Source organism: Choloepus didactylus, chromosome 17, assembly GCF_015220235.1.
Source record: "Choloepus didactylus isolate mChoDid1 chromosome 17, mChoDid1.pri, whole genome shotgun sequence".
NCBI lineage: Eukaryota > Metazoa > Chordata > Mammalia > Pilosa > Megalonychidae > Choloepus > Choloepus didactylus.
In genome coordinates, this window is record NC_051323.1 from 22938034 (window position 1) to 22959985 (window position 21952).

General features: G+C 42.6%; 1 protein-coding gene across 4 annotated transcripts in view; it reads right to left on the reverse strand.

The window, feature by feature from the left end:
- Positions 1 to 728: 728 nt before the first annotated feature.
- Positions 729 to 21952, reverse strand: part of ARHGAP25 (Rho GTPase activating protein 25) — a 92948-nt gene continuing 71724 nt past the window's right edge. For all 4 annotated transcript variants that reach the window (XM_037806465.1, XM_037806464.1, XM_037806467.1 and 1 more), the window contains exons 7-11: positions 20951 to 21024; positions 19302 to 19423; positions 17748 to 17944; positions 5829 to 6343; positions 729 to 3814 (exon numbers count right to left, since the gene is read on the reverse strand). In XM_037806465.1, coding sequence (XP_037662393.1) covers positions 3607 to 3814; positions 5829 to 6343; positions 17748 to 17944; positions 19302 to 19423; positions 20951 to 21024 — 1116 coding nt within the window. In that variant the 3' untranslated portion in view covers positions 729 to 3606. The remainder of the gene's footprint in view (positions 3815 to 5828; positions 6344 to 17747; positions 17945 to 19301; positions 19424 to 20950; positions 21025 to 21952) is intronic.

Here is a 21952-nt window from a genome sequence, read left to right on the forward strand (position 1 = left end):
TAAAAGCCAAGAATCACAAGACTTAGTGAATCGTGAGTTAGAGGAGCCCTCAGAAATCACCCACCTTAACCTCTTCCTCATAGCTGTGTGACCACTGGAAATTCAGCTTATGTCTCTGGATCTCGGTTTTCCTGTCCATTAATATATGGGCAGGTAGGATTAGATGAGCTCATAGGTCCCTCCCAGTTCTGTTATTCTGTGATTCTAAGATAGTTTTCAAGCATTGGAGGAAAGGGAGGTGAACAGTTACACACTGTATTGATAGTCTCTGCTGATTTTTGCCTAGAGTTGCCTCTGGGCCCATAGGCACTCCAGCTCCAGCTCTCTCTGCTGCCAGCCAAAGCCAGCCTGGGCTCCTCAAGCAGCAGCTAGATCTGACTCCTTGAGGCCCCGCTCCATCCAGCCTTCCCCGGCAGGATGAGCCATCTCAGTGTGATTCTTGTAAGAACAGCCCGTTTGAATTGCAGGAACAGCCTTTAAGTGCTCGCTCTGCTCCCCAGGAAGCACGCAGCCTGACCACTGCTGGTATCTGCCAAGGAAGTGGTGGAATGTGGAAGCTTACAGGCATCAGCGCACGCACATCAAGCCAGCGAACAGTTGGTGTGCCGCTGAGCCCCGGGCCTCCTCCTCTCAGCAGCCTTGGGCTGCCTCGGAAACTCCCACATCACACTCTTCTGGGGAGATGGACCTCTGAGCAGAGCTTCAGGAAGTTTGTCAAAACAGCAAAACAACAACAAAAAATCGTTTATTGCTCACATCCTATGTAGTAGGCTCTATGCTAGGAATGTCACACACTTGATCTCTACAGACCTCAGATTCTGACCAAATCCAGCGGAAGTGAGTCATCCCAGCCAAGTCCCTAACTGTCCAGTAGACAACATACTTGGAAAACTATCAAATTTGCCTCAAACTAAAGAAAAAATTACCCTGATGCATGCTATGCTTGAGGCTGTGAAGGAGAAGAGTGATTTGGTTGCGAAGAGGACAAGAGATTTGAAAGTGCACATCAAAGACCTTTTGAAAGCATTTAGGTTCTCAGCATCTGAGCAAATAGAAGAGAGGGTAAAGTGAAGAGGAGTTAGAAGCTTTGGCTGGAAAAAAGACAGATTTATTAAAGTCCTGTCCATGCAAGGACTTTAAAAGTACAGACGGGAGCTCCAGGGTCCGATGGAACACTGACGACACAGGTCAGTTTCTGGTACTGCCTTCCAAAAGCTGCCCCTTGGCCCAGGCCAGGCCTGGAGCTACCCTGTCGCACTTCTTGTGAGAAGCCTTTGAAGGCACTGAGGACAATGACACTAGACCCCCGAACTTCTTCCCTCGCCCTCCTTTAGGTTCATGAGGGTCGAGGATCCTGGGAGAACTCTGTTTCTTGTGTTGTGCTGGTGGTTCTTACATGGAGGGTAGGGCAGGGCCAGATAGAGCAATTTAAGCCAACCAGATTCCCCTGTGGACTGTGAAGAGGCACTGACACTCCCAGGTTGTGCAGTGCTTCCAAAGCTGCAACAGCTGCTCTCTTAGCTCATAGTACAGGGGGGAAGGACTAGAACAAGAGCTACCAGACCTGGAGGGATCTGGGATTCCAACGTGGCACTCTACTCAGCCTGAGCACTTGCTCCCAGACCCAGTGAGCTCTTTAACATAGACCTGAAACGAACAGACTTCAGGACCTCCCTTTTATACCTTAAAACCAATGTTCCATTTGCAATTGTGAAGCCAGTCACTTCCATCCACACTCTACTCTTTTAGCACCCAAAGAGTCAGCATGAGCAATAAATGAGAGAACATGGGGCATGTGTCTGGCAGAACTGCAGGTTGCAGCAAATGTCTCCAGGTGAGTTACCGTGTATTTACAAAAAAAACAAGCAAATCCTAGGAAATCAAATATTTCAGTGCTTTACTTAATAATATCCCAAATCAGTTTTGCCCCGAATTTTCTGCAAGCCGGCCTACAAGAGGATGCTCTAAATGTGGTCCCCTCACCCTCCATGAGGCTGGTCCCCAGGACCCTGGCAGGGTGGAGCAGGTCCTGAGTATATTCTAAGAGAAACAGACCCTCCTGTCCTTACCTCTTTTGCCCTGTGGGTAAAAGCCATGGCCACAGGCAGAGGAGGAATAACCAGAGGAATAAAACACTAGAATGGGAGAGGAGGAGAAAAAGGAATAACAGAGAAGGCACATATATGCTAGTGAAGGCTAAACTCGTACCGTATATTTCAAACCACTAAGCCATGTGACTTTAAGAGTTACTATAAATTTATGGTAAAATGGGATAAAATATGTAAAACTGGGACAGGTAATACTTAGGGGGAAACAAGACCAGTGGTCTCCAGAACTCAAAGGGCATTTTAGAACATCTATTATGTTTGCTTCTATCTCATTATTATTCCATTTCTGTCACATGTATGTTTTATAATATACATGATGCATTAAGACAGTAGTACATGTGTTTAATTTTAAAATAAATATATTGGGAGGTGCATGCTCAAACGTTTTCTACTGATGGGGCACACAATCAAAAGAGCTTGGAGACCATCTGACTAGAACATGACAAAAACCATAAAAGAGTCAACCAACCTACCTAGCAAGGCTGGGGCACAGACTTTTAGACTTTTCACCTGGAGCCAGGCTGGCTTAACTTAGAAGGAGAGTGGTCAGCTGTGTCCCCCTCTCCAGCTCTTTTTTAGTGCTTGACTTCCGTTTAAAGGATGAATTCACTAGCATTTTAGTGAAACAGAAAGCATTATCATAACTATTACTACCTAAACCCCAACCAGCTCTCAGGAGGGCACATCCTCTTGGGAAAGCCTTTGTTCCCAGGCCCTCCATACAAGTTGTGCAGTTCGTGGTCACCGAAAGGCAATTGGGGGCTGAAATCCAGCACAGGACCTGCTCGCCAAGCCATGTGTCCCAGTGAGGGCATATCCCACAAACGTACTGTAGAGATTAGCAAAGGCCTTGCCTTTTTTAAAATAATTTTTTTTCATCGATTTTGCATTTATAAATACCATTTTGTTGCTTGTTTTTGTTTAACAGTAATCTTGAGTTTCCAACCCCTGGAGCGGGTGTAATTTGATGGGGGTGACAGAATGGGACTGTGGCTGCACCAGTTGCAGCCCCATAAAACACAGCATGCCATGGATGAGCCCTCAAAAGTTGAATATCATTTTCTCCCCACTGTGTCCCAGAGGGGGCCGACGCCATCTGACGGAGTGAGTTGTTCCACACGGAAAACAATGACCTAACACATCAGCCAGCCTTGAGATGGAGCCAGCCTGTTGCCGGAGTCTGAGCCGTGACCTGCCTCAAAAGTCTCCCCCGGACATCATCATCCAGTGTCGGCAGACTCCAAGGCCAAGGTGAAATACGCAACCAACCCCTTCGAACACAGCAAGGGCAGTGAGAGATGTGCACACATGTGTCCCTGCTCACACTCATCATCCTGCAAATTCCATTGATTTATTCACTGGGAAATGCGATGTTTTCCCCCCAAAATGTCCTTTCCCTCTCAGGGGGTAATTTTGCTTCCAAGCCATCGGGTGGGACTAAGAAAGGCAGCCGTGTTGGGCCTCTCCCGGGCCTGTCACCTTTGGGATTTCTGGGACCTTAAGCATCAGTCTTGGGCTGCTTCATCGATTTAACAAACTCCTTGACTTCTTCTTCCAATACCTTGTTCCTTTTCTCAACATCCTCCCGGGAGCGCTCCACATTGCGGAAACTGATTTCCAAGGCTGTGAACTTCTTCTTCTCTTTCTCCAGTTCTTCATTGAGCCTCACCACCTTAGCCCAGACATCGTAATTTTCTTTCTCAAGGCTATGAAGAAGGAAAGAAAAGAATGACAGGACAGATTAACTCTTCACCCTTGCTCGCAACCTTCCTTGTCCATTGTCCTTTCCAAATCACAAGGCCCTCTGACTTTCCACCTTCCCATGTCCAACCTGTCCCTCTCAGTTGTGTCCCACCTCCCACACGAGGGCTTCCCAGGTAAGCCTGAATTCTCAGAGCATGTCTGAGCCCTTTGCCCTTTAATACTATCCTATAACATCTCTTATATTGTTTTTGATATGCCTTATGTTTTATATCATCAATCAGGTAATAAGGCCTCTGAAAGAAGACCACCTGTAATACATGTTATCTTTCACCTCCTCGGTAACTTGCATCAGTCCTGCTCAGTTGAAACTGTTGATTGTCTAGTGATGTCCCATCACTATTCTGGATTCCCAGCACCTTTGTGCTCATGAGTGCCTCCTCATCCTGCTTCAATGGACCTTATCAAAGATCTCTTGGGGATCAAGATTTGGAGAAGCAAGGGGGCAGGCTGTCCCTTGGGAGCGGAAGTCCCAGGAGATGCTGCTCCAGGCAAGTATATGTAATGAAAACCAGGATTTTCATTACTACTGACCCAAATCCTAACGTAGCCCCATGTTCTCCTCTTCTCCCCTGCCAGGCTGTGCTAAATCTTCCCTTTGGAGGGTTGTTCTGTCAATGCTGAGATGTCACAGAAGTTTTGTAATTCTACAAATTAATGATTTCAGATTCTTAGACAAAGGATTTATATTTTGCTTCTTGAGAGGCAGCCCTCTGTAGGGACAAAAGGATGAGGGGTCCTCAAATTCTTCCTTTAACTTACCTGAATCTTAATGGATTGAGAAGTATCCATAAATAGAAAAACCCCAGGTAAGTCTAAATTCATGTCTGAGCCCTTTGCTTCAGTACTTGAAGATGTGTGTTAATACAGACCAAGCTGGACTGAAGTGCTCTCTCATGAAAAAAGAGTTTTCTGGACAATCAGTAGTGTGTAAAAGATTTCAAGAAGACAGTTACCCTACCCAAGAGGAGCAATTGTGCCCAGTCATCTGGGGAGTTTGCATAGGATGGTGGAAAGGGTCCCTTCCCTGGTCTCCACTTCTGTTTGCCACCCTGCAGCCTATACCCAAGCAGAAGCCAGTGACCCTTTGAAGCATGGGTCAGGTCCAAGTCCTGCAGAGGCTCCCTTTTCACTCGGGCTTTACTGGATGATGGAGCCCAGCCTGTTCTGGCCACCTGCCCCTGCATGACCTCATCTCCTTCCACTCTCCACCTGCATGAGCCCCGCCACCTGGTTCCTGTCCATGGACACCCAGACCTGCACCCTTCTCATTGCATTGCCATCTTGGGTGCTCTCTGCCTGGTGTGCATTTCCCCAGAAATGGACCTGCCTTATTCCCTCATCTCCTTCAGGCCTTTCCTTAAATGCAGCCCTCTCCACAAGGCCTTCCCTGATCACACTACCTAATGCTAAGAACCCCTTCTTGAAATCTCTAACTTCCGGCTCTGCTTCATTTCTCTCCATAGCATTTTTCACCACCTGACATAGCCTATATTTTTAATTACCTATTTTTATTGCCTGTGTGTCCCCACCCCATTATGAAAGCTCCATAAATGCAGAGACTTTTGTCTGTTTTGTTCAGTACTATTCCCCAAGATGCCATCCATCCCTAGTGGGGCCTGGCACATAGTAGGTGCTCATTAAGTATCTGTGGAATTTATGAATGAGATGAATAAGAAAAATTCGTTAAAGCATATTGATCCTTGAAGAACCATGACTTGGAAATAGTTTATTCAGCTACTGAAGCTAGGTACTTAAATGTTCACAAATGTAATCTAAAATTTGGAGTTTTCACTTATGAACCTTTTACCCTTTTCCTTATAAAGTTCAATTGCTATGTTCACTGTGGTCTCTAAATCAAAGCTTTAAATGTCACAGTCCAGCAGATTAGGACAATCCCTTTTGCATCTATCGAAGGAAGCCGGGTGGCTGCCCAGGGCCCCTCTGTGTGTGACTTACCTTTTAATCTGTTCCTCATACATTTGTTTCTGTGTTTCTATCTCCTTTCGTAGTTCTTGGACCAACCTTTGCAAAGATTCAGGTTCCTCTTCTCCAGAGTCCTTTTTTTCAGGCCCGGCTTCAGAATTTGGGCTGGCAAGAGGATCTCCCTTGGAGTCACAGGCTTGGGAAGAGGGTGCACCCACTTGGCCCCTGGGGACGTTATCGTAGGTGGAAGTCCTCTGGGGGTCGGAAAGGTGGCGCACGTCTTGAGACAGGGTTCTCCGGTGCCCTTCCGCTGCCTTCGCCTCTGCAGAAGGAGACCAGAACTCGTTTTTAAGTATCTCCCCTTTGTTGCTGTTGGCCCCTTGCAAAGCGGAAGTCAAAAAACATTTCCGGTTAGGGAGCGTCTGAGTCCTTTTCCGCGACTGCAGCTTCCAGTCTCCTGGCTTTTCCCTGGAGGACATGCTGCTCTCCTCCAGACACCCGTCGCTCGGCTGTGGTCCGGTGGGGCTGGTTGCGTCTGAGTCACTGATCTAGAAAAAAAAAAAACGGCGCGGTTGTTACATGGATCTTTCCCACCTCTGTGTCTTGCTCCCAAGATGGAAACTGTAGACCTAAAAGAAAATGTCTCCTGGCGGCACACCTATGAAAATCTTAATCATAAGATCATCTCTTAATTTATCACGTTCATCAATTATCCCTGTGGCGTTTTTTTTCAAGAGGATATTGTGCTTAAAGGAACTTAGGCTCTAGAGGTGAATCGCTGACTAAAGTGATGTGTGTGGTAAAGAGTCCTAAACTAGGGTTCTTTTATAATTTTAGAATGGGAGAGGACTTTCAAACAGATCCAAACATCCAGAAGTCAAAAAGAAAAGGCTGATAAATTCAACCTACATAACCAAAAAAATTTAAAAATGAAAACAAAATAAAATTAAAATGAATCAATCATCGCATGCTAAATCAAAAAACAAATGACAAATTGACAAAAATATTTGCAATGCATATAACAGACAATAGGCTACTCTTCCAAACATATAAAGTTCATTAAAAAAACTGAGACAAAAAAAGACAAACTACCAATGTAACTATGGGAAAGGTACAAGATCAGACAGTTCACAGAGAGGAAAAAATACAACTGGTCCTTAGACATAATATGTTCATCCTCTCTCAGAAGAAACTCAAATTAAAATTAAAATTACTGAAATATGAGTTCTCAACTCTCAGATGGGCAAACCCCCGAAATCTGATGACACACTCTTGGTGAAACTGTCTAGAAACAAGTTGTTTCATGCGTTGCTTGTGGGGATACAATGTGGCACAACCTCCATTTAACAATTCTTTTTCAAAATTACACATTAGAAACCCATTTACTCCCTGACCCAGCAATCCCACTTCTGGGAACTTTTCCCAGAAATACATATGCATGAGTACAAAATGAGGCATGGTCAAGGTTATTCATTACAGTCTTGTTCGTAGTGCAAAAAACTGAAAACCACCTGTCCATCTTTAGAACCTCGGTAAGTAGATTTTGGCACATGCACACCGTGGGACAGTCTACACCTGCCAAAAATATGAGGTGGTATGAGCGTGCTGTCTAGGTACTGACGTGAAAAATTATCCAGAGTATACCATTAAGTAGAAAAAGCAAGATATGAAAAAAAAATGTGTGTATATGTATGCATGTGTGGAGAAAAAGAGAAAGAGATACGTATATTATGCCATGTTTTGTGTATATGTATATTATGCTTTCTGTTTTGCATAAAGGAACACTAGGAGGATAAATAAGAAACCAGTGGAGGTGGGGCAAGATGGCGGAGTGCTGAGGAGCAGAATTTCGTCTCTCCCCTAGAGCAGCTGGCAATTACCCAAGAACTATATGAAACAGTGTTTTCGGGGTCTCCAGTAACCAGTCACACACTGGACACAAGTTTGGAATTCAAGGAAAAGCTGAGATCGCAGCGAACATTGTAAGTTCCCCGGACCAGGGGTCTGGCGCCCCTCCCCACCCAGACCTCACAGACTGTCTTGCTGCCAGCTCCCTGAAAGGGGGGGGGGGGGAACCAAAAAACAGCAATCTGCTGAGGGCAAGAAGGGAGGCTCAACCCAGCCTCAACTGCAGAATTAATTAACAAATTAATTAACTAACTTTGGGAGCTGGGGTGCTAAAGAAGGGCTGGGCTCCGAGAAGTGGGGGCACGTAAAAGCGGGCACCCATTCCCAGACTCCAAAAAAGCCATTTTTTTTCCCCCTACATTTTGTCCCTTCTGGCTTCTCACTGATCCCTTATCTTTTTGCATTTCAATAGCCCCCAGCAGGGGTGGAACTGAAGCGGTTGGAGAGTAATTATCAGACAATAGCCCAAAGCATATCTTTAAATGCTCCATTCTGACACTGACAAAACTTCCAGGCTGGGGAAAGACTTTTAAAAGAGACTCTTTTTTTTTTTTTTTTTTTTTTTTTTTTTGTTTTTTTTTTTTTGTTGTTTTTTTTTTTTTTTTTTTTTTTTTTTTTTTAATCTAAAAGTAATATATGTGGTTATTTTCTATCGGAAAGCCCAGGTTGAGGGACTAGGCTGGGCTTGAGGGGAGACAGAGTACCCACAGTGTCTTTGAGTTCCGTATTCACTACTGAAGGCCTCCACCCCCGTCTTTAATTGGCAACTCAGGCTGACCAAGGAATCTACCTGGAGAGGCCCCAAAGAGGAGAGAGGAGAAGGGAATAGTGCCTCTGAGAGACAACTGGAGTTCTGAGGATTGGGAGAGTGGAGGGAGGTCCAGCTCAACTGGCAGTCCTCCTTCTGGGAATTCAGACCCCAGGGGCTGGAATTCAGATTCCGGCTTCAGTCAGCCACGCCCCTGACAGGATCAGAGTCACCAGGAGAACTAAAGGCTCCATACCTCCTTACACTGGTGGGGGAGCTGTGGGCTGGCCAGCGCCACCTGCTGGACAGGAGAGGAAAAGCACCAATTCTAAAGGCCTCATAGGAGGGTCTCATTCTCAGGAAAACTCCATACCCTCCCAATGAGACCTGGGCCTCACTAGACTGGGAAAATCTGACCAGGGTCGACCATATCTGAGGAGACCCACTCACAAAAAGGTTACATAGAGGCAGAGCAAGAAACAGAAAAAAATAAGAGGGGAAAAATTCTGATCAACTAAATAGAACCTAAGTTAGAGGTCTAGAATAAGTTGAACTGAATAACAGAGGCCAGAAAACAAAGCCAACCAACAAGAAAACCACTAGGTAAAAGACAGAAAACAAGCTCCAAAATAAACTAATCAAGAAAATCAGATGCCTAGACAACTTAAGATAACAAGCCATACCAGGAAACACGAAAACATGGACCAGCCAAAGGAACAAACTAATAGCTCAGCTGAGACACAGGAGTGGAGGCAACTGATGCTAAATAAATTTGATGAAATGAAGGAAGATATAGCAAAAGAGCTGAAAGATATAAAGAAGACACTGGCTGACCATAAAGAAGAATTCATAAACTTAAAAAACAAATGGCAGAACTCATGGGAATGAAGGCCACAATGGAGGAGATGAAAAACACAATGGAGGGACACAACAGTAGATTTGAACAGGCAGAAGAAAGGATCAGTGAACTGTAAGACAGGTCATTCAAATTCATACACACAAAAGAACAGATGGTGAAAAAAATGGAAAAATATGAGCAGGGTCTTAGGGAGCTGAGTGACAACATGAAACACACAAATATATGTGTTATGGGTATCCCAGAAGGAGAAGAGAGGGGAAAAGGGGCAGAAAGAGTAATAGAAGACATATTCACTGAAAATTTCCCAACTCTTATAACAGACAGAAAATTAGAGATTCAAGAAGTACAATGTACCCCAAATAAAACAGATCCCAATAGACCTACTCCAAGACACTCACTGGTCAGATTGTCCAATGTTAAAGACAAAGAGAGGATTCTGAAAGCAGCAAGAGAAAAGCAATCCATCACATACAAGGGAAGGTCAATAAGACTATGTACAGATTTCTCTGCAGAAACCATGGAGGCAAGAGGACAGTGGCATGATATATTTAAGATACTGAAAGAGAAAAACTGCCAACCAAGAATTCTATATCCAGCAAAACTTTCCTTCAAAAATGAGGGAGAGATTAAAACATTTTCAGACAAACAGACACTGAGAGAGTTTGTGAATAAGAGACCGGCACTACAAGAAATACTAAAGGGAGTGCTACAGGCTGATAGGAAAAGACAGGAGAGAGAGAGTTGGAGAAGAGTGCAGAAATGAAGATTATCAGGAAAGGTAAAAGGAGAGGAAAAAATAAGATATGACATATAAATTCCAAAAAACAAAATGGTAGTAGAAAGTACTGCCCTTACAGTAGTAACACTAAATGTAAATGGATTAAACTCCCCAATAAAAAGACACATACTGGCAGAATGGATTAAAAAACAGGACCCATCTATATGCTGTCTACAAGAAACTCACTTTAGACACAAGGACAAACATAGACTGAAAGTGAAAGGTTGGAAAAAGATATTTCATGCAAACAACAACCAGAAAAAAAGTGGGAGTAGCTATATTAATATCAGACAAGTTAGACTTCAAAAGTGAAACAATTAAAAGAGGCAAAGAAGGACACTATATATTAATAAAAGGGTCAATTCATCAAGAAAACATAACAGTCATAAATATTTATGCACCAAACCAGAATGCCCCAAAATTCATGAGGCAAACACTGCGATCACTGAAAGGAGAAATAGATACCTCTACAATAATAGTTGGAGACTTCAATACACCACTCTCATCAATGGATAGAACATCTAGACAGAGGATCACTAAAGAAACAGAGATGTTGAATTGTATGATAAATGAACTAGACTTGACAGACATTTATAGAACACTACATCCAACAACAGCAGGATACACTTTTTTCTCAAGTGCTCATGGAACATTCTCTAGGATAGACCACATGTTGGGTCACAAAGCAAGTCTCAACAAATTTAAAAATATTGATATTATACAAAACACTTTCTCAGACCACAATGGAATGAAGTTGGAAATAAATAAAAGGCAGAAGGTCATAAAATTCACAAACATATGGAGGCTAAACAACACCCTCTTAGAAAACCAGTGGGTAAAGGAAGAAATTACAAGAGAAATTAGTAAATACCTCGAGGCAAATGACAATGAAAACACAACTTATCAAAACTTATGGGATGCAGCAAAGGCGGTGCTGAGAGGGAAATTTATTGCCCTAAATGCCTATATTAAAAGAGAAGAGAGAGGAAAAATTGAAGAGTTAACTGCTCACCTGGAGGAATTAGAGAAAGAACAGCAAACTAACCCCAAAGCAAGCAGAAGGGAAGAAATAACAAAGATTAGAGCAGAAATAAATGCAATTGAGAACAGGAAAACAAAAGAGAGAATCAACAAAAACAGAAGTTGGTTCTTTGAGAAAATCAATAAAATCGATGGACCACTGGCTAGGCTAACAAAAAAAAAGAGAGAGCAGATGCAAATAAATGCAATCAGAAATGGGAAAGGAAATATAACTACCGACCCTGCAGAAATTAAGGAGATAATGAGAAGATACTATGAGCAACTATATGCTAATAAACTAGACAACTTAGATGAAATGGACAACTTCCTGGAAAAGCATAAACAACCAACATTAACTCAAGAAGAAATAGATGACCTCAACAAACCAATCACAAGTAAAGAGATTGAGTCAGTCATCAAAAAGCTCCCAAAAAGGAAAAGCCCAGGACCAGATGGTTTCACATGTGAATTCTACCAAGCATTCAAGAACGAATTAGTACCAATCCTGCTCAATCTCTTCAAAAAAATTGAAGAAGAGGGAAAGCTACCTAACTCTTTCTATGAAGCCATCCTCACCCTAATACCAAAACCAGGCAAAGATACTACAAAAAAAGAAAATTATAGACCAATTTCTTTAATGAATATAGACGCAAAAATCCTCAACAAAATACTCGTAAATCAAATCCAGCAGCACATTAAAAGAATTATACACCACGACCAGGTGGGATTTATTCCAGGTATGCAAGGCTGGTTGAACACAAGAAAATCAATTAATGTAATACACCACATCAATAAATCAAAGCAGAAGAACCACATGATCATCTCGATTGATGCAGAAAAGGCATTTGACAAAATTCAACATCCTTTCCTGATGAAAACACTTCAAAGGATAGGAATAGAAAGGAACTTTTCAATATAATAAAGGCAATATATGAAAAACCCACAGCTAACATCACACTCAATGGGGAGAGACTGAAAGCTTTTCCTCTAAGATCAGGAACAAGACAGGGATGCCACTATCACCATTGTTATTCAACATTGTGCTGGAAGTTCTAGCTAGAGCAATTAGGCAAGAAAAAGAAATAAAAGGCATCCAAATTGGAGAGGAAGAAGTAAAACTTTCACTATTTGCAGATGACATGATTCTATATGTAGGAAATCCAGAAGAATCTACAGCAAAGCTACTAGAACTAGTCAATGAATACAGCAAAGTAGCAGGCTACAAGATCAACACTCAAAAATCTGTAGTGTTCCTATACACAAGTAATGTGCAACAAGAGGAGGAAATCAAGAAAAATATCCCATTTACAACAGCAACCAAAAGAATCAAGTATTTAGGAATAAACTTAACCAAGGACACAAAAGACCTTTACATAGAAAACTATAAGAAACTGCTAAAAGAAATTGAACAAGACCTGAAAAAATGGAAGAACATACCATGTTCATGGATTGGAAGACTAAATATAGTTAAGATGGCAATTTTACGTAAACTGATTTACAGATTCAATGCAATACCAATTCAAATCCCAACAACTTACTTTACAGAAATAGAAAAACCAATAACTAAATTTATTTGGAAGGGTAAGGTGCCCCGAATAGCCAAAAATGTCTTGAGAAAGAGGAATGAAGTGGGAGGTCTCAGACTACCTGACTTTGATGCATATTACAAAGCTACAGTGCTCAAAACAGCATGGTACTGGCATAAGGACAGATATACTGATCAATGGAATTGAATCGAGTGTTCAGAAGTAGACCCTTACATCTATGGACAACTGATCTTTGATAAGGCAGTGAAGCCAAAGCAACTGGGAAAGAGCAGCCTGTTCAATAAATGGTGTTTGGAGAACTGGATATCCATTTCCAAAAGAATGAAAGAGGATATCCATCTCACACCTTATACCAAAATTAACTCAAAGTGGATCAAAGACCTAAACATTAGCACCAAGACCATAAAACTCTTAGAAGAAAATGTAGGGCAATATCTTAAAGATCTTGTGAAAGGAGGTGGTTTCTTAGACCTCACACCCAAGGCACGAGCAACCAAAGAACAAATAGACAAATGGGATCTCCTCAAAATTAAACACTTTTGTACATCAAAGGACTTTGTCAGAAAAGTAAAAAGGCAACCTACACAATGGGAGATGATATTTGGAAACCACATATCAGATAAGGGTTTAATATCCCGAATATATAAAGGAATCCTGCATCTCAATAACAGAAAGACAAACAATCCAATTAAAAAATGGGCAAAAGACATGAACAGACATTTTTCTGAAGAGGAAATACAAATGGCTCAAAAGCATATGAAAAAATGCTCAACTTCACTGGCTATTAAGGAAATGCAAATCAAAACCACAATGAGATATCATCTCACACCTACCAGAATGGCCATTATCCAAAAAACAGAAAATGACAAGTGCTGGAGAGGATGTGGAGAAAGAGGCACACTTATTCATTGTTGGTGGGAATGTAGAATGGTGCAACCACTCTGGAAGACAGTATGGAGGTTCCTCAGGAAGCTAAATATAGATTTGCCATATGACCCAGCTATTCCATTGCTGGGTATATACTCAGAGGAACTGAAACTTAAGACACAAACAGACATTTGTAAACCAATGTTTATTGCAGCATTATTCACAATTGCCAAGAGATGGAAACAGCCCAAATGTCCATCAAAGGATTAGTGGATAAACAAACTGTGGTATATACACATGATGGAATATTATGCAGCTGTAAGACAGAACAGAGACATGGATCATGTAATAATGTGGATGAACCTTGAGGACATTATGTTGAGTGAAGTTAGCCAGAAACAAAAGGACAGATTCTGTATGGTCTCACTAATATGAACAGACATTAATGAACAAACTTTGGGAGTTAAAAGCTGACAACACAGGTGACAAGGAGATAGAAAGAGGGCAGAGATCAGCCATTTGATGCTGAAGGACTACAGAATGTTTAGGATTGATTGCATAGATCCAGAAATAGATAGCATAATACTGTGGGATGGTAGCATGGTATTGTAAGTACACTGAACAAAGATGTCTCTGAGTAAAGCTGGAAGAGTTGGGATAGGAGAATGTATGACACCAGAGGTAAAGATAGATGATAAATACTGGGACTGTATGACGTGGCAAAAACTGGAGTGGCCAATGACTGTTACTAAATATACAAATATAAAAATGTTTTTGCATGTGGGAAAGCAAATGAATGTCAACCATGTACAAATTTGAAAAAGGGATGGTATTCAGGAAAAAACATAATCAAAGCAAACTGGAGTCTATGGTCAACAGTAACATTGTAATATACCTCCATTAAATGTAACAAAGGCAATATGACAATGCTAAATGTATATGAGAGGGGGATACAGGGGAGTAATATGGGATTCTTGGTAGTAGTGTTATTTGCTGTCCTTAGTAGTATATTGTATTGTATGACATGTTATTTTTCTTTTTATCATTTTTTCTTATTGCTAAAAAAAACAAAACAATTTTTCTTATAGTAATCAGTATGTTCAAGTGCTGATTGTGGTGATAAATGTACAACTTTATGATGATACCATGAACAACTGATTGTACACTGTGGATAAATGTATGGTATGTGAATATAACTCTATAAAATTGTAGGAAAATATATATATAGGAGTAAAAGTGTTGGAGAAAACATGGTGAGTGGGATGATGCCTCACCAATATGGACTAACTACAATGTGTAAACTCAGAATTGAATCTTAGAACATAGCCTAACGTGGACACAATAATTGTAATAGTCCCTAGATTGTAAGCTCTTACAGCAGTTAACTCTATCCCTGAATTGTAAGGCCTATCTCTAAACTTTGAGATGCTGAACACCTAGCGTATAACCTGATTGGTCTCTGGAGCAATGCGTATCTCTGAGACACCTGAAACTCAGAGCTAGAGCTCGGCAGTATGAATGTCAGTATTAGTGCATACAGCCACTGTCAAAAAAAAAAAAAAAAAAAAAAAAGCTGAAAAAGAGCCCAGACTTCAATTAGTGATATGAATGAAGCAGGTCTGGTTAAGACCAGGGCAAGCCAGGCCAAAGGGTAAAGGTTGAAACTGATTGTATTTTAAAACTTCAACTTCCATGTGAGACCAAGGGAAGAGATGTCTATTTGGTACAGGATCTAAATTTTCTAAACGGTACCACTCTACAGTCGATTTGTTCAAACACCACAGTTGCATGGAACTTTGAATAGGAAGTGAGATACGGTAGGTTAGTATAGGCTGGAGTGAAATAGTGACGCATCCTAGAGTAATTTGGGCAGATAATAAAAAATATATTTACAACCTCTCCCTCCCCAGCCCCGAGGATCTGGGGGAAGGTGAGGATGTGTTGGACATCCTCACCTGGACTGGTGTTGATGTTGTCACAAACATTGGGACTCGTGGTTTGATGTGCTGAGCCCTCGAGCATGGGACTTGCCCTTATGAAGCTCATTACCACAAAGGAGAGTCTAAAGTTGTATGTAATAGTGCTTAAGAGTCTCCCTCTGAGTACCTCTTTGTTGCTCAGATGTGGCCCTCTCTCTCTCTAACTGAGCCATCTCGACAGGTGAACTCGCTGCCCTCCCCCCTACGTGGGACCCGACTCCCAGGGGTGTGAATCTGCTGGCAACGCAGAGTATGACTCCCGGGGATGAATGTGGACCCGGCATCGTGGGACTGAGAGTATCTTCTTGACCAAAAGGGGGATGCAAAATGAGACGAAATAGATTCAGTGGCTGAGAGATTCCAAATGGAGTTGAGAGGTCACTCTGGTGGACATTCTTATGCACTATATAGATAACACCTCTTAGGCTTTAATGTATTGGAATAGCTAGAAGTAAATACCTGAAACTACCAACTCCAACCCAGCAGTCTGGACTCCTGAAGACAATTATATAATAATGTAGATTACAAGAGGTGACAGTGTGATTGTGAAGACCTTGTGGATCACACCCCCTTTATCTAGTGTATGGATGAGTGGAGGAATGGGGATAAAAACTAAAGGACAAATGGGGTGGGATGGGGGGATGATTTGGGTGTTCTTTTTTCACTTTTATTTTTTATTCTTGTTCTGGTTCTTTCTGATGTAAGGAAAATGTTCATAGATAGATTGTGGTGATGAACGCATAACTATGTTATCATACTGTGGACAGTGGATTGAATATCATGGATGATTGTATGGTGTGTGAATGTATTTCAATAAAACTGAATTAAATAAAAAAAAAAAAATAAGAAACCAGTAAAGGCAGCAAAGAATGGATTGGGTGGGAACAGGGGATGGAGCAGAACTTTGCTATCATTTGATTTTTTGAACTGTGCATATGCATTATGTAGTTTTAAATTACATTTAAAAGACAAAGAAAGAAGAAAAAAAGCTTAAAGTGAGACCTAAATGTAAAATCAGAAAACCAAAGCTCAATCTCTCCCTCTAACCCTTCTAGATGATTGTCAGCCTCAGCAACCCCATCTGGAGTTGGGCACCTGGGCCTTGAAAGGAGAACTAAATCCAAGGCCCATCTTTTAGCAGGCTGGTGCTGTCATCTCCGGCCAGGGGCCAGCCTCTCCGAGCCTCACTGCCCCAGCCATCAAATGTGGATGATAAACTCTGCCCTACAGAGCTCTGGTGAGGACTGCTCAGGTGCTCTATTTAAACTGCCTGCTCAGTGCTGCCCATAGCAGACAAAACAGTAACTACCTGTCAAATGAGCAATGGCTACTCTCAAGGAGTGCTGGGATATTTTCATTAGATTAATTATGAGCCTTTTTTACTTTTTAGTATGTTCTAGAAACATAGGGTGTTAGTACGAGGTGTTGCTTGCAGACAGACCCTATCCTAAAAAACCACAACCATGACCACCACCTACCTTTTTTTTTCAATACCTTCTTAGTCATCCTCAGGACTGGCAGTGCTACAGGTTAACTTAAGTTACCTGGTCAACCAGAAATCTTAAGTTCATTTCTTGGTCTCACATAAAGAATCAAGCTGTTACATAAAGTTTACATGTTCTTTTTACAAATATTTATCCTATAAGTATATAAAAATATTTGACCTTTGTAAATTATTGCCCTCAAATGCTCTAAATTTCAGAGTCTGCAGAGTTTTGCACACTGAGGACGTGCGCCCCAATCTTTAAATACAAACAAGGGAGCTGACATTGCTGAGACGGCTTATCAGGGAATGAGAAATATTACACGAACACATCACATATTCTCAGAAAGAATCACGTTTCATGGGTTAGCAGGAAACCAGTTCTCTCCAGACTTTCACCCGTAATTTTCAGCAACTCTCACAAAACGTTTCAAATGTGGTCCATTTATTTTTCCCCATTGAACTTCCCTGGACTGTATTTGAAAGGGTTTCTCTCTCAGAGGGGGCGTCAGTGAGGACCCCCACTGCTCAGTCACTGGGCAATTGGCTCCCATGCCTTGACTCCCCTTTTCAGGGTCCTAACAGAAACTAGATGAGAGAGGACAGGCTTTCAAGAGGTGTCCACGTGAGCTTGTGCCCGCCGTGCCCACTGCCAGAGACTCATCCAAAATGTCCAAAGTTGCCATTCCAGAGCAACCTTTACGTGGCATGACCTGGACTAAAAGAAGAGACGGGGGAAAGAGGAGGGCTCTTGGCACCTTACCGTGTTATTGAAGCTGTCTGTCCGAGAGATTGAGGGGTCCTCGGTGGCATCCCAGCCCACTGAGCTTCGTGCCACTGGAGGCTTCTTAGGGTCATTTTTCTGGGCAGGGGGAGACAGGGGTGCATCCTTGGACTTGGGGAAGAGGACATCATGGTCTCGGATCATCATGGTCATCACCCTTTGGATCTGAGGAGTCCCTGAAAGGAAGAAGAAAGGCATTTGTCGCACCATTGCCAAGGAAGAAGGCAGACGGCCCGCAAAGTCCTTCACCTGTGTGATGTCTCCAAACCTGGCTCTAAAGCAACAGGCCCAAAAGGACCCCATAGCTGATGATAAATGACTTTGTTCCTCAAAGAAACCCTCATAATTCCTTGGGGTTGGGGGTTGTGGTGTGAAAGGGACAGGATAGCAGAAGGATATGGGAGTGGGGTGAAAGAGGGAGCTGTTAAGGATTATTTTTGGCTTAAGTCTGCTGAAACAGACTTTGAACAGGAAAATCAGTAATTTAATAGGAGAAAACTGAAGTCATCTTTCTTTCCTAATGTGGTACCAAACATGACAGTCTATTTTCTTACCGGATGCATGGATAGTGAATACTGCCTCCCCACGCCCATGGCACACATCAGTACTCAATGCTGAGACACAGCCTCAGAAGCCTTCTCAACACAGCTTTACAAGCAGCCTTTGTGTGAGTTAGCTTATCAAATGAAATCTGTTTGTATTCTCTAACTAGGAGTATTTAAAAGTAGTAAGAGACTAAGAAATGCTAGGTAATCGTTTCATAGCAGCCTTCTGTACTGTGTAACCATTGGGCAAATTTCTTAACCTCTCTGCTCAGATGTGATCTGGAAAACAGACATAATTCCTGCCCTGCCTACCTCAAATGGCTATTGTAAGATGTTGTGCTGGTTTGTATATATTATGGCCTCCAGAAAAAGCCATATTCTTTAATGCATTCTTGTGGGGGCAGATGTATTAGTCTGGATTGGGTTGGAACCTATTGGTTCAGTGTCCATGGAGATGTGACCCACCCAACTGTAGGTGATAACTCTGATTGGATAACTTCCATGGGGGCGTGGCCCCGCCCATTCAGCATGGGCCTTGTTTAGTTTACTGGAGCACTGTATAAGCTCAGACAGAAGGAGCTCACAGCTAGCTGGAGCTGAGACAGACATTTTGAAGACGGCCGTCGGAAGCTGATGCAGACATTTTGGAGCATGCCATTTTGAAATGCAACCTGGGATTGAGGAGATGCTAGCTACGTGCCTTCCCAGCTACCAGAGGTTTTCCGGATGCCATTGGCCATCCTCCAGTGAAGGTAACCTTTGTTGATGGACACTTTATGGCCTTAAGACTATAACTGTGTAACCATATAAACCCCCTTTGTAAAAGCCAATCCATCTCTGGTGTTTTGCATTCCGGCAGCATTAGCAAACTAGAACAGATGTATATGAGTCCATCAGCTGAAAATGCTCACTAAACTGCAGAGCAGCACACAAACGCAAAGGAGTGGGGTTGTCACAATCGTTAGGATGTCCAGAAGGCCGGCCATACCTCTCATGATCACAGCAGGGTCTTCCACCTTCGACCTGATGAGATTCACGCCAATCACAGTGGCCAGATTGTCCACGCTCATCTTGTTAACAGCGCAGTTCAGTTGGATCTCATGCAGGAACCTGCAGGCAGCCAAGAAGTCCCACAAGGGAAGACAGGAAGTTGCCAGAAGGAAGTTCTTCAAGGTACTCACAAAATCCCAACCCACAATGGATCCCAACTGTTTCCTCCTGGTCTCTGGTGTTGGGACCAGCCTACCTCTGCCCACAAAAGTTTAGCTCGGTCCTGAAAGATCCAAGACCAGGAAAGGATGAGAAAGCAGAAGGGACCTGCCCAGCCGCTGGCAGAGGCGGGAGAGGGAGGTGGGGGGTGTGAGGGCAGTCGCATCATCAGGAGCAGGATCTAGACCAGGGAACTGAAAGATGGAAAGCAGTGGAGGCAGGCATTTGACCTCCCCCTTGTCCAGCTCCCATCCCACCCTAGTCTCCAAAAAAGAGATCTTGGAGATGTGGAACCCATGGCCCCTCCTCATGCTCACCCTCCTTTTAGAGCACTAAGCATCTCTAAAGTTCAGCAGGTGCCCAACAATAAAAATGAATTTCTACTATGATTCCACCCATTTGAGGAATGCAGCTCTCAGACTCACTGTAAAAATCTGAGCAGATCAGCAAAGGAACTTCTAAGTAGTCTCTCTAGAAATTATTTGCAAATGGATAGACTGAAGCAGCATAAAATTCTAAACACAGGGAAATTATTAAATAAATGGTGGTGTTACAAATGATGAAACATTATTAAACACTTTGCAATCATTCACAACCATATTTTGACGTAAGGAAATGCTCAAAATAGAACCTTAAGCTAATAAAAGCAGGATTTAACCATATATATCTATATCTATATATATGGTGAGATTCAAATGTGCAACCATAGAAAGTGTTCCTATATATTCATATTGCTGTATGAAATGATCTGTTACAGAGAGAAAAACATACAGAAGGAACCACACCCAAGCATTAGTAGTAATTATCTCTAGATGAAGGGAGTGTGAGCAATTTTCATTTTCTTATTTATAAATTGCTATAATTTTCCAGTTTCCAACTGGAAACCATAACAAATTATTTTTTAAAAAATAAAGACAAAACTCAGCTCCATCTGTAATGAGAGCCCAGACTCCCACCGAGATAGATCTGGGTTATTCCGCCTGCTAGATGTTGCCACTGGGATGACATACAGCAGTTTCTCAGAAGAGTTCAAGGGAAATAAAAAGAGTGGCCCAGAAAGTCGTGGGGTGCTAAGTCCTGGCTCAGAGTCAGGAAGATGGGAGAGAATTCTAGAAACATTATGAGGAGTTGGGTTCTCTTGCATGCCCCAGGACTCAGGCCAGCGCTGGGACAGGCCTGAAGGAGGAAGCACTTTCATTTTGTGGGCTGGCCAGATTTTCAGGGACCCTTGAAATTACCTTGTGGAAACAGGAAGCTACCTCATTGCTGTGTGAATAGAGTTGGCCTTCCAAAAACCCTACCCAGATCTGGGCCAGAATCTCTGAGCTCACACTGACATCCCCTCACCTCCTAACCAGGAGCTTCTTTTTCTGACCTGGCTGAAAACTGTGGCTCGTCACCTTGGAGCTGAAACAAGGGGCCTCTCACCTGCAGGTGTAGCTCAGGAGGCTGTAGTTGTCACGAGGAAGTATGGCGAGCTGCTTGATCAACTCTTGCTGAGCCTGGGAAGAGATCATTAACACAGGTAAAGGAGCCTGCCCCTTTGCCAGTGAGGAGACCCTAGAAGTAGTGGGTATATCTCCTTGAAAGTAACACTTTGGCAGTCACTGCTGCTCCATTGCTTTTTTCTGTTTTTTAACTTTTTTATTTTGAAATAATTACAAACTCACAGGTAGTTGCAAAAAATAATATAGAAAGGTTCAGAGTTTTGGGTACAATGTATTTTCTTTATTTGCCTAGAAGTACGTAAGAGTTATGGAGCAAGTTCCCATGAGACGCATGGGTTGTCTTCAAGCCTGAGCACCAACTCTTCACAGAACTCAAGATCAACATGCCCTACAGCCTCAGGAGCCCTTCTGCAACAACTTTTTGCTGACTCTCCATCTTCTGATTCAGTCAGCCAGGGCCTCCGAGTGTCTACCTCATACGGAGATTTTCTTCTCTTCGGTCTAGTCAAATGGATTCTTTGCAAAGCTTGCAATAGACTTACCCCTCCCAGCTACCACCCCTGCCTCATATTCACCGTAAGAAAGGCCTTGGTCCCTCACCTGCCCAGAGGTGCGAGGCTACAGATGTAGAAATTCTCAGATACATTAAGACTGAGAAGAGTTGGTAGAAGCAACTAAAAAAAAAAAGCAAGGACGGTCAGGGTCGGGGAGGAGTGTCACCCTCAGGACAGTGTTCCCGAGCCTCCTTCACGTTCCTTAGAATGGAGGGGCGAGATGCCACCGGGAACAGTTGGCTTTTACACTGCCTTTTAAATCTCGTTGCACATAACTTTACTAGTTCCACAAATGTGAGCTGATTCACCTGTGTAAATTAAGACATTCCATATTTTCACCCCACTCTACCCCCAAACTTCATAAACTACACACAAAATATCCTATAACAGATCACGCAACCTAAATTTTTGTTTGGAAATTAGTGACA